Source organism: Schistocerca nitens, chromosome 7, assembly GCF_023898315.1.
Source record: "Schistocerca nitens isolate TAMUIC-IGC-003100 chromosome 7, iqSchNite1.1, whole genome shotgun sequence".
In the NCBI taxonomy this organism is placed as follows: Eukaryota; Metazoa; Arthropoda; class Insecta; order Orthoptera; family Acrididae; genus Schistocerca; species Schistocerca nitens.
Window position 1 is genome coordinate 578,984,157 of NC_064620.1, and position 17,355 is coordinate 579,001,511.

At 40.6% G+C, this 17,355-nt stretch overlaps 1 protein-coding gene across 1 annotated transcript in view; it reads right to left on the reverse strand.

The window, feature by feature from the left end:
• Nucleotides 1–771: 771 nt before the first annotated feature.
• The window catches only part of LOC126194707 (eukaryotic translation initiation factor 2A), a 180,383-nt gene continuing 163,799 nt past the window's right edge, over nt 772–17,355 (reverse strand). The window contains exon 13 of the mRNA XM_049932946.1: nt 772–4,367. Within this exon, the coding sequence (XP_049788903.1) occupies nt 4,242–4,367 (126 nt within the window). The 3' untranslated portion in view covers nt 772–4,241. The remainder of the gene's footprint in view (nt 4,368–17,355) is intronic.

The window sequence follows — 17,355 nt, forward strand, 5'->3', positions numbered from 1 at the left end:
GCTAACAGTCAACTCTTTGCATCTGATTAGGTGTCTGCAAGCATATCTTGAAGTCACAAGTGTCTGTGTAATTTGGTGGTGTATGGTAGCAGGTCAGAGTTCAAATTCCACCAACAGTCATATTAGAGGTGCAATCTACATTCAGCTGACAATGAACTGAATCTGCTACGGGATTTGCCAGCAGGGAGTCTGAGACTAATGTAAATCAGAATTTAAACCCACTTCTCCAAATATGAGTTGTATCTTATCACCATGCAAGTTTCTTCAGTAACTCAAGACTTTGTTCTCAAAAAGATTACTGGCAATTACCTTCAGGTGTTAATAAAGCATTCTGTTTTAGTACATATTGATGAATCCTGAACTATATGGGATACTCATATAATGCTATACCATTGCCAGATGCAAACTTGCGGCACTTTCCCAAAGAAAATAATGTATTTTTCAGATTTGAGCACAGTTATGCTTGTGAACATCTGTCCCAGATATCTAAAAAGGTGACAGGCATCATCCATCTCAGCCAAATTAAGGCAATTGTGAATTTAATACCAACAAATAAACATCCTAACAGTTACCTGAAATATTTCAGAAAGCTCAGTGAAGATTTCAGTTCCACTCCTGAACATCAGTATGTAGTTGTAATCATTAGGTATCACCGTAAAATGCCTACATCAGCTCCGACATTGTTCCGGCACAGGATAATGTAAAGCATTCTTATTTAACAGTGCACATGAAATGTAACAACTTAGCTGTTTATCAGAAAAACAAGATGTATTAATTTTCTTGCTAGATTGCTGTATTGGTCATTTGAGCATACAAAATGAACAAACGATTAATTTTTGTCATCAGAATACTGTCCTGTATATTATTCTTTCATGAATCTTGCTCATATGATTTGTACATGTACATTACATGTTAGTAGTATTCACAATCACAGTGCACAGATAAATAATTTTAGAACATGCACACACAATTCATTTTGGCAAATAAATGCTCTGGTTTTATGTCAACAAATGCACAATGCAGCTCACATAATTTTATTACAGCCTTTTTTCTGTTAGATCATTGTTAGAATATTCATAAATATAAGCCCTTATTACATTACCATCTCGTTGTAACAATATATTGTGCAATTACAACTATGTAAAGATCTAATGACATCATCACACTTTTTAAGTTGTCAAAAAGTTGCTGTAATAACATAATAGAGGCATGTAGGTCTTTGTATGGTAAAAAAATTCCACTTGAAAACAACCACAAAACTTTCAGAATAAAGTTATGTAACATTACGTTCCGTACTCCATTGAAGAAAAAAATTTCACCATCACAGTAATAAAAGGTGAAAAGCTGAAACACTCTCATGTAACTGCTTTTGTGACAGTATTCCTAAAACACAGCTAACCATCTGCTAGACCTTACTATTGTATATAAGTCCTTCAAAACACACATATATTTAAAAAGAAGTCAATGTCAAATTTGCAATTAACTTTAGTTTTTGATTCACATCTGTGACATTTGTGCATTATTAAATAAAAGAATTCTGTTTTCAAAGCAGCCAAATGTGGATGATCTATACAACCACTAATTTTGAGAACTGAAAGAAACAGAGAGAAATGGCATAAGACTGTATAATTAAAACACAGTCAGTTTTCTATAGCACTTATACTTAACAGGTCTTTGGTTGTAATCCACTACAGAACAATACTACATAAAAGGAACATAATAGGCAAGTAACTGTGCTAAAATCTCTTCCAATATAAGTGTAATTACATATTTTCAAAAATCATAACCCCTTCATAACAGCAGACTGTACAAGCACACTTAACAGCAGTAAGAGTACACTAAAAGCAATTATTTCAGCTATGAAGTATGGAAATCATACTGCACTGAGGCAACAGAGTCAACACTTCTGTCACAAACAAATATTATAGTGTTAAATAAAAATGGAAACACTGATGTGTCAATGTGTTTGTTCAGTACATAATTTTTTTTTTTTAATTTTTGTCCTTACCAAGTGACACTGTGTGATGACTGTAAAAATGACAATATATTGTCATTTCAATAGGTAATGGAATACTATACTGGACAACATACACTGCAAATCAGTTTTTTATTTTTATAGAGCATCATCAGATCCTGAAGTACAAAGAAGTTATGAATGAGATTCTTAATGTAAAAAAAAAGTCTGTTCTGAAATTCGTATTGATTACGTACCTACCCCTCAGCTGTCTTGCATACAGCAGTATTATTTGAATTTTCTTTTCACAACAATAATAAAAAAAATGCAGCATGCAGGAAACAAAGGTAAATCAGCACCAATTACATAAATTATGCCCACTTTCTATATAAAAGTATTAGTAACACTTGCTGAAAAAAAAAAATTACTCCAATTTACTGCCTTCTTTTAATTAAGTGCTGATTTTAACACAATTCCTGTACATAACATGCCCACTCAATATACATAAAATGTCACACAGCCGTTTAAATAATCATAATAGGTACATAATTTCTGTCACTTGCAACCATAATTACTGTACTGCATAATGTATCAATTTCCAAATTACAATATGGAAAATTTTATACATAAAAAAAAGAGGAAGAAGAAAGAAGAATAAACAATAATCTGGCAAAGCAATTGCAAAGTTCATTATCAGATATTTTATTCAAACCCAAAGGATGGTGAGAAGTTTCACATGCGAACATAACACAGTTTCTTTGAAACTGTTGACAATTAATGTCGACAAGATGTTATCATATTTTGTTTTATATTCTTTTCCAGTTTGAGGATTCACTATAATACATCAAAAATTTTAAATCTGAAAAGAAACAAAACTGCGCTTAGATAACTATGTTCATGGACTCATCAACGCCATCTATACACATCATATTTATAGATATATATGTATATAAAAATATATTTTGCAATGAACTTATTTAAGCTACTATTCATATGAAGACATATGTATGTTGCAACACTGATAAACAACTGAATGTCACTGCCTTTTTCTATGTTCAAATGAGCTATTAAAGTAATACCAATCACAAAATTCAGAATACAAATTAAGCACTCCAGTATACATTTATGTTTGCAAACTGGGCAAAATAACATGATCAGAAATTTTGTTTACTATCACAAAATGAACAAAATACATAGAGCAAGCTCTAGACTTTATACAGGAAAATTACTATTATACTCTCATATAGAAAGTTACATGAGGACACAGAATCTGAATTTAGATTTACATTTAGGACAGTACATAAATAAGTTTTCCTACTGTAATTTTTTCATATTTCTTGTCAGCTAATATACATATCTAACAGCTATAATTTATATTTGTTTTAATGGACTGTTCCAGTACTTAAATACATCTTAAAAAGATCATTACGTGACGAATCAGCTTGACATTGACAAAATACACTCCTCAGTAATATATAAAGGAATCTTTTCTGTATTTATCTATTTCCATGTATCATACAAATTTCACATTTTGATCCGGCATAAGCAATTCCAACATAGACCAAATGCCTGACTATGTTCTACTACTGAATGTGCTCCACAAATGTTTTGTTTTGGTCTTAGTTGTTCACATCCAAAATTACTCAGTTACACACTCACTTTTATTCTTGTTCAGGTCATTTGTTTCTAAACTTCAGAGTAAAATTATGTACATATAAATTTTCATTAAAGTATAATAAAATGTGTAACTCTCATAGAGAATATGTAGCACCACCCAATCAGTAATAATATAGTATAATTTTAATCCATTTCATGTATTCTTTACATTGTTTGAACATTACTTTTCAAATCAATGTAAAGCTAAGTCCCATAACAACACTATTCACTATATCACAAAAGAAAATTTATACTGATACGTCCACAAACAACAGGCAAAGTAATTCACATCAAAGCACCAAGTATAAACTGCATACATACCTCTTCAAGAAAATAAAAGAAGACTGATTTTCCAGCTTTTTCTATAACACAATTAGATATCCAAAAATAATTACACAAACAAAAAAATACTTTCTGAACTGCAGCGATGAGTCAGGCAAAGCAATTGACAGTTCATTTTTGCTCAATATTGATGTGAAATCAATTACATAAGTTTGGAGGTGTACTGTTTGCTTTCAACTGTGCGGGAACTTTTTGTTTACGAGTTGGCAACATTTTGAGATTGCACAACCCGAGCCGTATATCGTTTTGTCATGTCGGAAGCCCTCAAACTGTAACCACTGGTCCACTATCACAAGATGAGGCTCTGCAATTCCTTGAGCAGCTCATCTTCCTTTTTAATCTTTTCGAGCTGATTGAGTTCCAGCTGGCGACCTGCAGCACGTTGCTCCTTCAGGCGTGATATTTCAGTCAGCTTCTAAAAACAGAAACAATCAAATAACCTTTTGATTCAACATAAGTAACACAATGTCAACAATTCACCTCCACTTTTATCATAATCACTCTATCTTCTCCTCCTCCTCTCCTTGTTACTACTACTATTACAAAAGTAGCTAAGAAGGTTCTGCATTATGTGGATCACACTGAACAAATTAAAATTTTGTTCTGTGCGTGTTTTGATACATGCCCACATGCACTATAACCTCTCCTATTGACTTTGCCACTACTGTTGAAAGTTAGCAATCAAAAGGTACCACATTTGTAGAAGATAAGCATATTCAAGGCACATCTTTCCTGAGGCTTAAAAGTTGGTCATTGCTATTATGAAACATGTTTCACATTTGAAATGGATTTTAATCATCATTTTGGAATATTTGGATAGCTCAGAGAATTTCCGAGGCTTAACTTGCATATTTGCATACCTAAAATGCTCCCATTTGGCCCACCTTTCTTCAAGAGTCTACTCATGATAGAAATATATTGGCTCTATTGCCTACAGATAGACTGAGGATGTCCACTTGTAACTGGTATCAGTGACCATAAGGCAGCTGTAGCCACAGCGTTTACCACATTATAAATGGAAACAAAAAGAAGTAGAAAGATTTGCATGTCCATCAAAACAGATAATGAGACAGTCAATAGGTTGGTTGGTTGGTTTGGGGAAGGAGACCAGACAGCGTGGTCATCGGTCTCATTGGATTAGGGAAGGAAGTCGGCCGTGCCCTTTCAGAGGAACCATCCCGGCATTTGCCTGGAGTGATTTAGGGAAATCACGGAAAACCTAAATCAGGATGGCCGGACGCGGGATTGAACCGTCGTCCTCCCGAATGCGAGTCCAGTGTCTAACCACTGCGCCACCTCACTCGGTAGACAGTCAATAGTATCATATCTCAATGAAGAGCTTTAAACATCTAGCTCTGGACAGAAGTATAAAAAATGAATTGTGGTTCACTTTTAAGAGAGTAGTTTCCAATGCCCTAGATAGATATGTACCTAGTAGAACAGTTCATGCTGGATGGGACCCAACACAACCACTGAAAAGACACTTCTAAACCAACAGAGACTTCTGTGCAATTAGTTCAAAACAAAGAACAGGGACATAGATAGAAAGATGATGAATGAAATGTGTTTGGCTTTCAAGAAGGCAATATGTGAAGCCTTCAATGACCACTGTAGCAGAATATTATCAAAATTCTGGTCGTATGCAATGGTTATTTGTGGCACCAATGTTAGTCCTCTAATGACACAATAACCAAAATTGAGGGTCGCAAAGCAAAGGCAAGAATGTTGATCTCAGTTTTCAAATGTTTCTTTACAAAGGAAAACAAAGAAGTATTGCCCAATTTAATCTTTGCAGCACTGCAGACAGTAGCATCAGTGGTGTTAAGGAACAGCTGACACTGCTAAACTTCAACAAAACTTAATTAGTGTTGCCATAAGTTTCCCTGACTGAAATTCCCTGATATTTCCCTGATTTCCGGACAGTTTTTAACATTTTTCCCTGACAAATTTTGACATCTCAAGGATAACTTACGACGTAAGTTGACACACCTCTTTGCAGCTACGATACAAGAAACAATAGAATAGTGCAAATGACGAAACATCTAACAAAAACTTGCAAGCAGATGTTTCCTGATATGAGTAAAAATATTATGTACTAATATCAACATCTTTTGTAATGAACTGTTTTTAAATGGAGAAAGCAAGACAAATGGTATACATTTTTTATTTAGACTACTGATTTTATTTTTTTCAATAAAACAAAACATATTTGGTGACAAAAATATGAATTTCCTTGGAGTCGCAAGACAGATCTAAAATACCTTCACTCATTTCAGAAATAACCCCAGAAAAAAAAATCGGGCCCCTTGAAAGAAGTGTATAAGATGGGGAAGAATTGTGTAGACCTACACTGTAGGTGACTGCAACAGAATGTTGGTTCTACTACGTTCATTATTGTTGGTTATTACACACTGAGTTTTATCTATTATTTTACAGGTATTTTGTGATTTTTATTTTGAGTAATCTATGAATACATAGTATACAAACTGTCAACGACTGACACAATTTTCTTCTTCTTATTGTCCATACTTTCCAACATATAAACTACTTTTGAAGTGCAAAAATGTACTAGAACGAATAAAGTGTCTATAAAATGCCACACTGTACAACGCACTTGCGGTGAGGCAGTTGCAAATCCTGAAATCCATCACCTGTGGCCTCTGGCATGCTGATGAGCACCACAGTCCTGGGTCCATGGATAAACCGTAAAAATCTGCTGCTTTACTCCACATACAAACAGACCTGGCCAGCAGGGAGATCGGGGAGACTCAATATGATGAGCAGGGTCTGCACATTAGTGGGAACCGAATGTCTTCAGATCAGCAGGCACAACCCATTACAGATACCCGCAGAAACAGCCTGTGGTTTTGGCCTGTTGTAGAAATCCACTCGTTTGGCCAGCTATTCATGAGCCAAAGACAACATGTTGTTGAAATGAGACCACAGTCATCAATCCATGCAACAATAATTTGTTCAAATACTCTGAGAATCAATAAAAAATGAGGACAGGTAGCAACTCACCAAAAAGATAATTGCTGAGCTGTTGACAGGCATATAGAAAAGACAATACGCTCACAACTAAATTTTCAGCCATAGCTTTTGTCAGAAAATGAGAGCACACGCACACGCACATCCACACAATCATTCAGACACAACTCGTGCACACGACTGCCATCTCCGGCCGCTGCGTCTACAATCTCTGAGAATCAGGTCCAAACAAACCACTCCTCATGCCTCCCTGCCTCTTGTCAGCAGCTGCTAGGCTAGTGGCAAAAAGTAGTGGCAGCACTGACTGCAAGCTGAAGGGAGTGGTAGGAAGGAGAGAAGCAGTAGTAATGAGGGAGTAGGGAAGCAGTGCACGTACTCAGTTGCACCTAACCAAAGATAATGCACAACACCTCAATAAACAAACCATTTCATCTACTGAGACAAAAACAAGATTTTTCCAATGTTGTCCCCCCCCCCCCCCCCCAAGTTTCCCTGATTCCCGTGACGTATTTGAAATTCCCTGATTTCCAGAACCTGTGGCAACCCTGTTAATGGCCTGATGGAATCTCTAAAGATTCTATACAGAATTTGCAACTGAGTAATGAAGCATTCCTAGAAAATGCAAGAACGACCAGCATGAATTCCCAAATCATCACACAAAACCCAATTCATGCTTTCCTCACACAATACCCTGAAAGCCAAAGCCATAGATCAGGGTAGTCGGGTAAATGCAGTATTTTCTGAGTTCTGAAAAGCAACTGTTTCAGTACCACACCTGTGGTTATCATTGGAAGTAAGATTGTTTGGGGTATGAAGTGAAATTTGCAGCTGGACGGAAGATTTCTTGGTAGGAAGGACAAAGCATGTACTTTGGATGCAGTCATTGACAGATACAAAAGTAACTACAGATTTGCCCGAGGGAAATGTTTTGGGCCCCTTGCTGTTCATATTGCGTATTAATGATTTCCAGACAATATCAACAGTAATATTTTTTCACGGATGACACTGCTATCTATAATTCTTTACTGTCTGAAAAAAGTTGCACAAATAGTTAGTCAGATCTTGATAAGATTTTAAAATGGTGCAACGATCAGCAAGTTGCTTTAACAGGTTTGGATATGTAAAGTTTTCCACTTTACAAAATGAAAAAAAACATAGTATCCGAGAATGACAGCATCAATGAATCACTACTGGAACTAGAATGAGATTTTCACTCTGCAGCGGAGTGTGCGCTGATATGAAACTTCCTGGCAGATTAAAACTGTGTGCCCGACCGAGACTCGAACTCGGGACCTTTGCCTTTCGCGGGCAAGTGCTCTACCAACTGAGCTACCGAAGCACGACTCACACCCGGTACTCACAGCTTTACTTCTGCCAGTACCTCGTCTCCAACCTTCCAAACTTTACAGAAGCTCTCCTGCGAACCTTGCAGAACTAGCACTCCTGAAAGAAAGGATATTGCGGAGACATGGCTTAGCCACAGCCTGGGGGATGTTTCCAGAATGAGATTTTCACTCTGCAGCGGAGTGTGCGCTGATATGAAACTTCCTGGCAGATTAAAACTGTGTGCCCGACCGAGACTCGAACTCGGGACCTTTGCCTTTCGCGGGCAAGTGCTCTACCAACTGAGCTACCGAAGCACGACTCACACCTGGTACTCACAGCTTTACTTCTGCCAGGCTGTGGCTAAGCCATGTCTCCGCAATATCCTTTCTTTCAGGAGTGCTAGTTCTGCAAGGTTCGCAGGAGAGCTTCTGTAAAGTTTGGAAGGTTGGAGACGAGGTACTGGCAGAAGTAAAGCTGTGAGTACCGGGTGTGAGTCGTGCTTCGGTAGCTCAGTTGGTAGAGCACTTGCCCGCGAAAGGCAAAGGTCCCGAGTTCGAGTCTCGGTCGGGCACACAGTTTTAATCTGCCAGGAAGTTTCACTACTGGAAATGGTTGCTCATACAAATACTTAGGTATAGCTATACTGAATCCTACTACTTATCTTCCAAGGTAAGTTGAAGAAAGCAATCTCACTTTTATAGCATTTGTGGACTTAAAGAAAGCTTTTGACAACGTTAAGTAGACTACATTCTTTGAATTTCTGAAGGTAGCATGGATAAAACACAGGGAGCAAAAGCTTATTTACTGTTAGTACAGAAACCAGATTGCAATAATAAGAGTTGAGGGGCAGAAAGAGAAGCAGATGTTGAGAATGTAGTGGAACACGACTGCAGCCTATCCTCTATGTTATTTGATCTGTACAATGAGCAAGCAATAAAGGAAACTAAGAAAGGGAATTACAGTTGAGGGAAGAAATAAATATTTTGAGGCTTGCTGATGACAATGCAATTCTCTCAAACACAGCAAAGTATTTGCAAAAGTAGGTACCACATTTACTCGAATCTAAGCCGCACTTTTTTTCCGGTTTTTGTAATCCAAAAAACCGCCTGCGGCTTAGAATTGAGTGCAAAGCTAGCGGAAGTTCTTAAAAATGTCGGTGGGTGCCGCCACAACTTAGTTCTGCCGTCGAATATATGTAGCGCTACACAGGCATGCTTTGCAGGCACAAAGATAAATACTGGCGCCAAAACCTCTGCGTCCGTAAATAAATTAAAAAAAAAAAGGTTGGAAGACGAGCTTTTTTCTCCGCTCCGAGTTTCGACCACTGCATTTTTATACATTATCCAACGAAGTAAATACAAATTCCGTATTGTTCATCTTCGAATGTAGCAGCATTTCAATGTACTACGAAAACCCGACTGGCAAGAATGTTTAGGATGTTTGTCAATATGGCCAACTCTACGTTCTAAATTTTTTCCTATCTGTAAGAAGAGATGGTTGCTAATAGGAACTTTTATAAATTGTGAATCACTTGCAGTATTCTCGTCACCATAAGAATAATACGAATATAAACATTTTGCCATGTATTGTTTCGTGTTTGCTGCTATCTCATTTAAATCCTGTCTGCGTAATAAACCACAAAACTAGAGTGAGACAACAGCAAACGTGGAAGAATATATATATCATGTCATGTTTATATTCGTATTATTCTTATGCTAAACAGTGATACAGTCAGAAATGAAGCGAGGCAATTGACTAGATTTTTAAATCTCAGATGACTCTAATTTCTGTGCAGAATGTAATGTACTAATAGAGGCGCGTGCAAAGATTTTCAAACGGAGAAAAATTTTCGCTTAACTCTCGTTCAGAACATCTTCTATCATACGCAGTCTATTATTTGGTTCTTGTTGATCATTATCAAAGAAAGCAGCAGTGTAAGTAACAACAAGTAGTAGTCTCTTGTACACAGTACAGTAATGCATTTTCAGCGTAGAGTGACATAAACACCTATAACAAAGAAAACTGCGCTTATCAGATCAAAGAAAAATAAGCAATCAATTCAAAGCAGACGAAGCACGTGAAAAAGGAAGGGTACCCGTATAAATACGGATGGAGCGCCTGACGCATAGCAATGGCTACCTGGTAAAGCTTAACTGCTAAGCTTATGACTCGAACCAAACTACTGTAGCTGTATCGTCATTCATTCGACCTAAATTTTCTCATATTACAGTGGACCAACTTTGTTTCGATTTGGAGACGCGGCCTAAAACTTTTCTCTCCCCTTGAATTTCGGGTCTCAAATTTCAGGTGCGGCTTAGATTCGGGAAATTTTTTTTCCTTGATTTCGAGTCTCATTTTTCAGTTGCGGCTTAGATTCGAGTGCAGCTTAGACTCGAGTAAATACGGTAACTGGAATAGGTAATGTCTTGGAAACAGGTTGTAAGATGAACAACAACAAAAGCCAAACAACAGTAATCAAATGTAGTTTAATTAATCAGGTGATGCTGAAGAAACTTCATTTGGAACTGAGACACTAAAAGTAGTAGATGAGTTTTGCTATTTGGACAGTAAAATAACTGATTATGGCTGAAGTACAAGGGGTATAAAGTGCACACTGGCTATAGCAAGAAAAACATTTCTGAGAAAGAGGAAATTTTGGAACATCTAAGATGAATTTAGATATTAGGAAGTCACATCTGATGCTATCTGTATCAAGTGTAGCCCCCTACAGAAGGGCAATATGGACAATAAGCAGTTCACACAAGAGAATGAAAGCTTTTGAAATGTAGTGCTAAAGAAGGATGCTGGAATTACAGGGATAAAGTTATTAACTGATGACGAAGTCTGAATTGATTTGGAAAGAGTTCTTTGCCTTTACAAATGTCTGCTTGTGTCTGTGTATGTGCGGATGGGTGTGTGTGCGCGCAAGTGTATACCTGCCCTTTTTTCCCCCTAAGGTAAGTCTTTCTGCTCCCGGGATTGGAATGTCTCCTTACCCTCTCCCTTAAAACCCACATCCTTTCGTCTTTCCCTCTCCTTCCCTCTTTCCTGATGAAGCAACCGTTGGTTGCGAAAGCTTGAATTTTGTGTGTATGTTTGTGTGTCCATCGACATGCCAGCACTTTCGTTTGGTAAGTCACATCATCTTTGTTTTTGGATATATTTTTCCCATGTGGAATGTTTCCCGGAAGTGGGTTTTAAGGGAGAGGGTAAGGAGTCATTCCAATCCCGGGAGCGGAAAGACTTACCTTAGGGGGAAAAAAGGACAGGTATACACTCGCGCGTGCACACACACACACACACACACACACACACACACACACACACATATCCATCCACACATATACAGACACAAGCAGACATATTTAAAGGCAAAGAGTTTGGGCAGAGATGTCAGTCGAGGCGGAAGTGCAGAGGCAAAGATGTTTTTGAATGACAGGTGAGGTATGAGTGGCGGCAACTTGAAATTAGCGCAGATTGAGGCCTGGTGGATAACGGGAAGAGAGGATATATTGAAGGGCAAGTTCCCATCTCCAGAGTTCGGATAGGTTGGTGTTAGTGGGAAGTATCCACATAACCCGGACGGTGTAACGCTGTGCCAAGATGTGCTGGCCGTGCACCAAAGCATGTTTAGCCACAGGGTGATCCTCATTACCAACAAACACTGTCTGCCTGTGTCCATTCATGCGAGTGGACAGTTTGTTGCTGGTCATTTCCACATAGAATGCATCACAGTGTAGGCAGGTCAGTTGGTAAATCACGTGGGTGATTTCACACGTGGCTCTGCCTTTGATCGTGTACACCTTCCGGGTTACAGGACTGCAGTAGGTGATGGTGGGAGGGTGCATGGGACAGGTTTTACACCGGGGGCGGTTACAAGGGTTGGAGACAGAGGGTAGGGAAGGTGGTTTGGGGATTTCATAGGGATGAACCAAGAGGTTACGAAGGTTAGGTGGACGGCGGAAAGACACTCTTGGTGGAGTGGGGAGGATTTCATGAAGGATGGATCTCATTTTGGGGCAGGATTTGAGGAAGTCGTATCCCTGCTGGAGAGCAACATTCAGAGTCTGATCCAGTCCCGCGAAGTATCATGTCACAAGTGGGGCACTTTTGGGGTTCTTCTGTGGGAGGTTCTGGGTTTGAAGGGATGAGGAAGCTGTTTTCAGGTTGTTGGTGCAATGGAGAACAGCTTTCGCATCCCGCAGCTACCCTCCCGATCTGGTACAGAAGCAAATAACCAGAGCCACAACATCTTTGCCTCTGCACTTCCGCCTCGACTGACATCTCTGCCCAAACTCTTTGTCTTTGAATATGTCTGCTTGTGTCTGTATATGTGTGGATGGATATGTGTGTGTGTGCGAGTGTATACCCGTCCTTTTTTCCCCCTAAGGTAAGTCTTTCCGCTCCCGGGATTGGAATGACTCCTTACCCTCTCCCTTAAAACCCACATGCTTTCGTCCTTACCTCTTTCCTGATGAGGCAACGGTTTGTTGCGAAAGCTTGAATTTTGTGTGTATGTTTGTGTGTCTATCGACGTGCCAGCGATGTTTTGTTAAGTCACATCATCTTTAATGTTTCCCTCTATTATAATAGAGGGAAACATTCCACGTGGGAAAAATATATCTAAAAACAAAGATGACGTGACTTACCAAATGAAAGTGCTGGCAGGTCGACAGACACACAAACAAACACAAACATACACACAAAATTCAAGTTTTCGCAACAAACTGTTGCCTCATCAGGAAAGAGGGAAGGAGAGGGAAAGACGAAAGGATGTGGGTTTTAAGGGAGAGGGTAAGGAGTCATTCCAATCCCGGAAGCGGAAAGACTTACCTTAGGGGGAAAAAAGGACGGGTATACACTCGCGCACACACACACATATCCATCCACACATATACAGACACAAGCAGACATATTTAAAGACAAAGAGTTTGGTCAGAGATGTCAGTCGAGGTAGAAGTGCAGAGGCAAAGATGTTGTTGAATGACAGGTGAGGTATGAGTGGCGGCAACTTGAAATTAGCGGAGATTGAGGCCTGGTGGATAACGGGAAGAGAGGATATATTGAAGAGCAAGTTCCCATCTCCGGAGTTCGGATAGGTTGGTGTTAGTTTGAAGTATCCAGATAACCCGGACGGTGTAACACTGTGCCAAGATGTGCTGGTCGTGCACCAAGGCATGTTTAGCCACAGGGTGATCCTCATTACCAACAAACACTGTCTGCCTGTGTCCATTCATGCGAATGGACAGTTTGTTGCTGGTCATTCCCACATAGAATGCGTCACAGTGTAGGCAGGTCAGTTGGTAGATCACGTGGGTGCTTTCACACGTGGCTCTGCCTTTGATCGTGTACACCTTCCGGGTTACAGGACTGGAGTAGGTGGTGGTGGGAGGGTGCATGGGACAGGTTTTACACCGGGGGCGGTTACAAGGGTAGGAGCCAGAGGGTAGGGAAGGTGGTTTGGGGATTTCAAAGGAATGAACTAAGAAGTTACGAAGGTTATGTGGACGGCGGAAAGACACTCTTGGTGGAGTGGGGAGGATTTCATGAAGGATGGATCTCATTTCAGGGCAGGATTTGAGGAAGTCGTATCCCTGCTGGAGAGCCACATTCAGAATCTGATCCAGTCCCGGAAAGTATCCTGTCACAAGTGGGGCACTTTTGTGGTTCTTCTGTGGGAGGTACTGGGATTGAGAGGATGAGGAAGTGGCTCTGGTTATTTGCTTCTGTACCAGGTCGGGAGGGTAGTTGCGGGATGCGAGAGCTGTTGTCAGGTTGTTGGTGTAATGCTTCAGGGATTCCGGACTGGAGCAGATTCGTTTGCCACGAAGACCTAGGCTGTAGGGAAGGGACCGTTTGATGTGGAATGGGTGGCAGCTGTCATAATGGAGGTACTGTTGCTTGTTGGTGGGTTTGATGTGGACGGACGTGTGTAGCTGGCCATTGGACAGGTGGAGGTCAACATCAAGGAAAGTGGCATGGGATTTGGAGTAGGACCAGGTGAATCTGATGGAACCAAAGGAGTTGAGGTTGGAGAGGAAATTCTGGAGTTCTTCTTCACTGTGAGTCCAGATCATGAAGATGTCATCAATAAATCTGTACCAAACTTTGGGTTGGCAGGCCTGGGTAACCAAGAAGGCTTCCTCTAAGCGACCCATGAAAAGGTTGGCGTACGAAGGGGCCATCCTGGTACCCATGGCTGTTCCCTTTAACTGTTGGTATGTCTGGCCTTCGAAAGTGAAGAAGTTGTGGGTCAGGATGAAGCTGGCTAAGGTAATGAGGAAAGAGGTTTTAGGTAGGGTGGCAGGTGATCGGCGTGAAAGGAAGAGCTCCATCGCAGCGAGGCCCTGGACGTGCGGAATATTTGTGTATAAGGAAGTGGCATCAATGGTTACAAGGATGGTTTCCGGGGCTAACAGATTGGGTAAGGATTCCAGGCGTTCGAGAAAGTGGTTGTTGTCTTTGATGAAGGATGGGAGACTGCATGTAACGGGTTGAAGGTGTTGATCTACGTATGCAGAGATACATTCTGTGGGGGCTTGGTAACCAGCTACAATGGGGCGGCTGGGATGACTGGGTTTGTGAATTTTAGGAAGAAGGTAGAAGGTAGGGGTGCGGGGTGTCGGTGGGGTCAGGAGGTTGATGGAGTCAGGTGAAAGGTTTTGTAGGGGGCCTAAGGTTCTGAGGATTCCTTGAAGCTCCGCCTGGACATCAGGAATGGGATTACCTTGGCAAACTTTGTATGTGGTGTTGACTGAAAGCTGACGCAGTCCCTCAGCCACATACTCCCGACGATCAAGTACCACGGTCGTGGAACCCTTGTCCGCCGGAAGAATGACGATGGACAGGTCAGCCTTCAGATCATGGATAGCCTGGGCTTCAGCAGTGGTGATGTTGGGAGTAGGATTAAGGTTTTTTAAGAAGGATTGAGACGCAAGGCTGGAAGTCAGAAATTCCTGGAAGGTTTGGAGAGGGTGATTTTGAGGAAGAGGAGGTGGGTCCCGCTGTGAAGGAGGATGGAACTGTTCCAGGCAGGGTTCAATTTGGATAGTGTCTTGGGGAGTTGGATCATTAGGGGTAGGATTAGGATCATTTTTCTTCGTGGCAAAGTGATACTTCCAGCAGAGAGTACGAGTGTAGGACAGTAAATCTTTGACGGGGGCTGTTTGGTTGAATCTGGGAGTGGGGCTGAAGGTGAGGCCTTTGGATAGGACAGAGGTTTCGGATTGGGAGAGAGGTTTGGAGGAAAGGTTAACTACTGAATTAGGGTGTTGTGGTTCCAGATTGTGTTGATTGGAATTTTGAGGTTTTGGAGGGAGTGGAGCTGGAAGTGGGAGGTTGAGTAGATGGGAGAGACTGGGTTTGTGTGCAATGAGAGGAGGTTGAGGTTTGCTGGAAAGGTTGTGAAGGGTGAGTGAGTTGCCTTTCCGGAGGTGGGAAACCAGGAGATTGGATAGTTTTTTGAGGTGAAGGGTGGCATGCTGTTCTAATTTGCGGTTGGCCTGTAGGAGGATGCTCTGAACAGCCGGTGTGGATGTGGGAGAGGAAAGATTGAGGACTTTTATTAAGGATAGGAGTTGACGGGTGTGTTCACTGGCTGAGTTGCTGTGTAGGTGAAGGATTAGGTGGGTGACGGCAATGGATTGTTCAGTTTGGAACTGGTATAGGGACTGATGGAAAGAAGGGTTGCAGCCAGAGATGGGAACTTTAAGTGTGAGGCCTTTGGGGGTAATGCCAAATGTCAGACAAGCCTGAGAAAATAAAATATGCGAGCGTAATCTGGCTAGGGTGAAGGCATGTTTGCGGAGGGAATGTAAATAAAACTTAATGGGGTCGTTGTGGGGGTGTTGTGAGGGTGACATGGTATTAGGTGGAAAGTGTAACATGAGGTTGAGATGAAAATGAAAATAACTGGAGAAAGTAACTGGAGATCTGTTGTGAAAAAAGGCGAAAAAGTGTTGGTTAAAGCTGGGCTATGTTGATCCTGTGGTGAACTTGGGTTGGTAGACAACGATGTGCACATAGGTTAGGTGGTTGTGTTGCCGCCAAAACACGTTAAAGGATGGAGAGATTCGGGAAAATTTCGAAAAAACGGCGTGTAAATGTATTAAAAAGAGTGGTTTTGTGGTGGCAGATTATGAAAATGAGGCTAACAATTGTCTGGCGAAGAAATAATGACGTTAAAATCTGTGGGAAGCGGCTAAAAATTATCAGTGATGTGGGAAGAACGGAAATGGAAATAAAGCAAAAGTTATCAGAACTAGACGAAAAGGTTGTTTAATAGGTGAAATGAACTGTTTGTGGACTAGAAACGGTGGATTTTATAGCAGCGGTAGTGTTGAAAGTGGAAAAAAATTTTTGGTTATGGTTTGGAAGTGGGTGACGTATTATTGAGTCTATATAGGCGGGATAAAATTGTATAGTAGATTACGGTAAAAAGGAGAAGGTGAATACAAAGTGAAACTACTGGCACAAACAAAAAGAGAAAATAAGATGACAGAAAAGATTTCGAAATACAACAGTGACAATAACAAACGTAATTGTTGGGTTCAAATTAATGATATAAATTAATAGAGGGAAACATTCCACGTGGGAAAAATATATCTAAAAACAAAGATGATGTGACTTACCAAACGAAAGCGCTGGCACGTCGATAGACACACAAACAAACACAAACATACACACAAAATTCAAGCTTTCGCAACAAACTGTTGCCTCATCAGGAAAGAGGGAAGGAGAGGGAAAGACGAAAGGATGTGGGTTTTAAGGGAGAGGGTAAGGAGTCATTCCAATCTCGGGAGCGGAAAGACTTACCTTAGGGGGAAAAAAGGACGGGTATACACTCGCGCACACACACACATATCCATCCACACATATACAGACACAAGCAGACATATTTAAAGACAAAGAGTTTGGGCAGAGATGTCAGTCGAGGCAGAAGTGCAGAGGCAAAGATGTTGTTGAATGACAGGTGAGGTATGAGTGGCGGCAACTTGAAATTAGCGGAGATTGAGGCCTGGTGGATAACGGGAAGAGAGGATATATTGAAGAGCAAGTTCCCATCTCCGGACTTTTTGTCTTTACATATG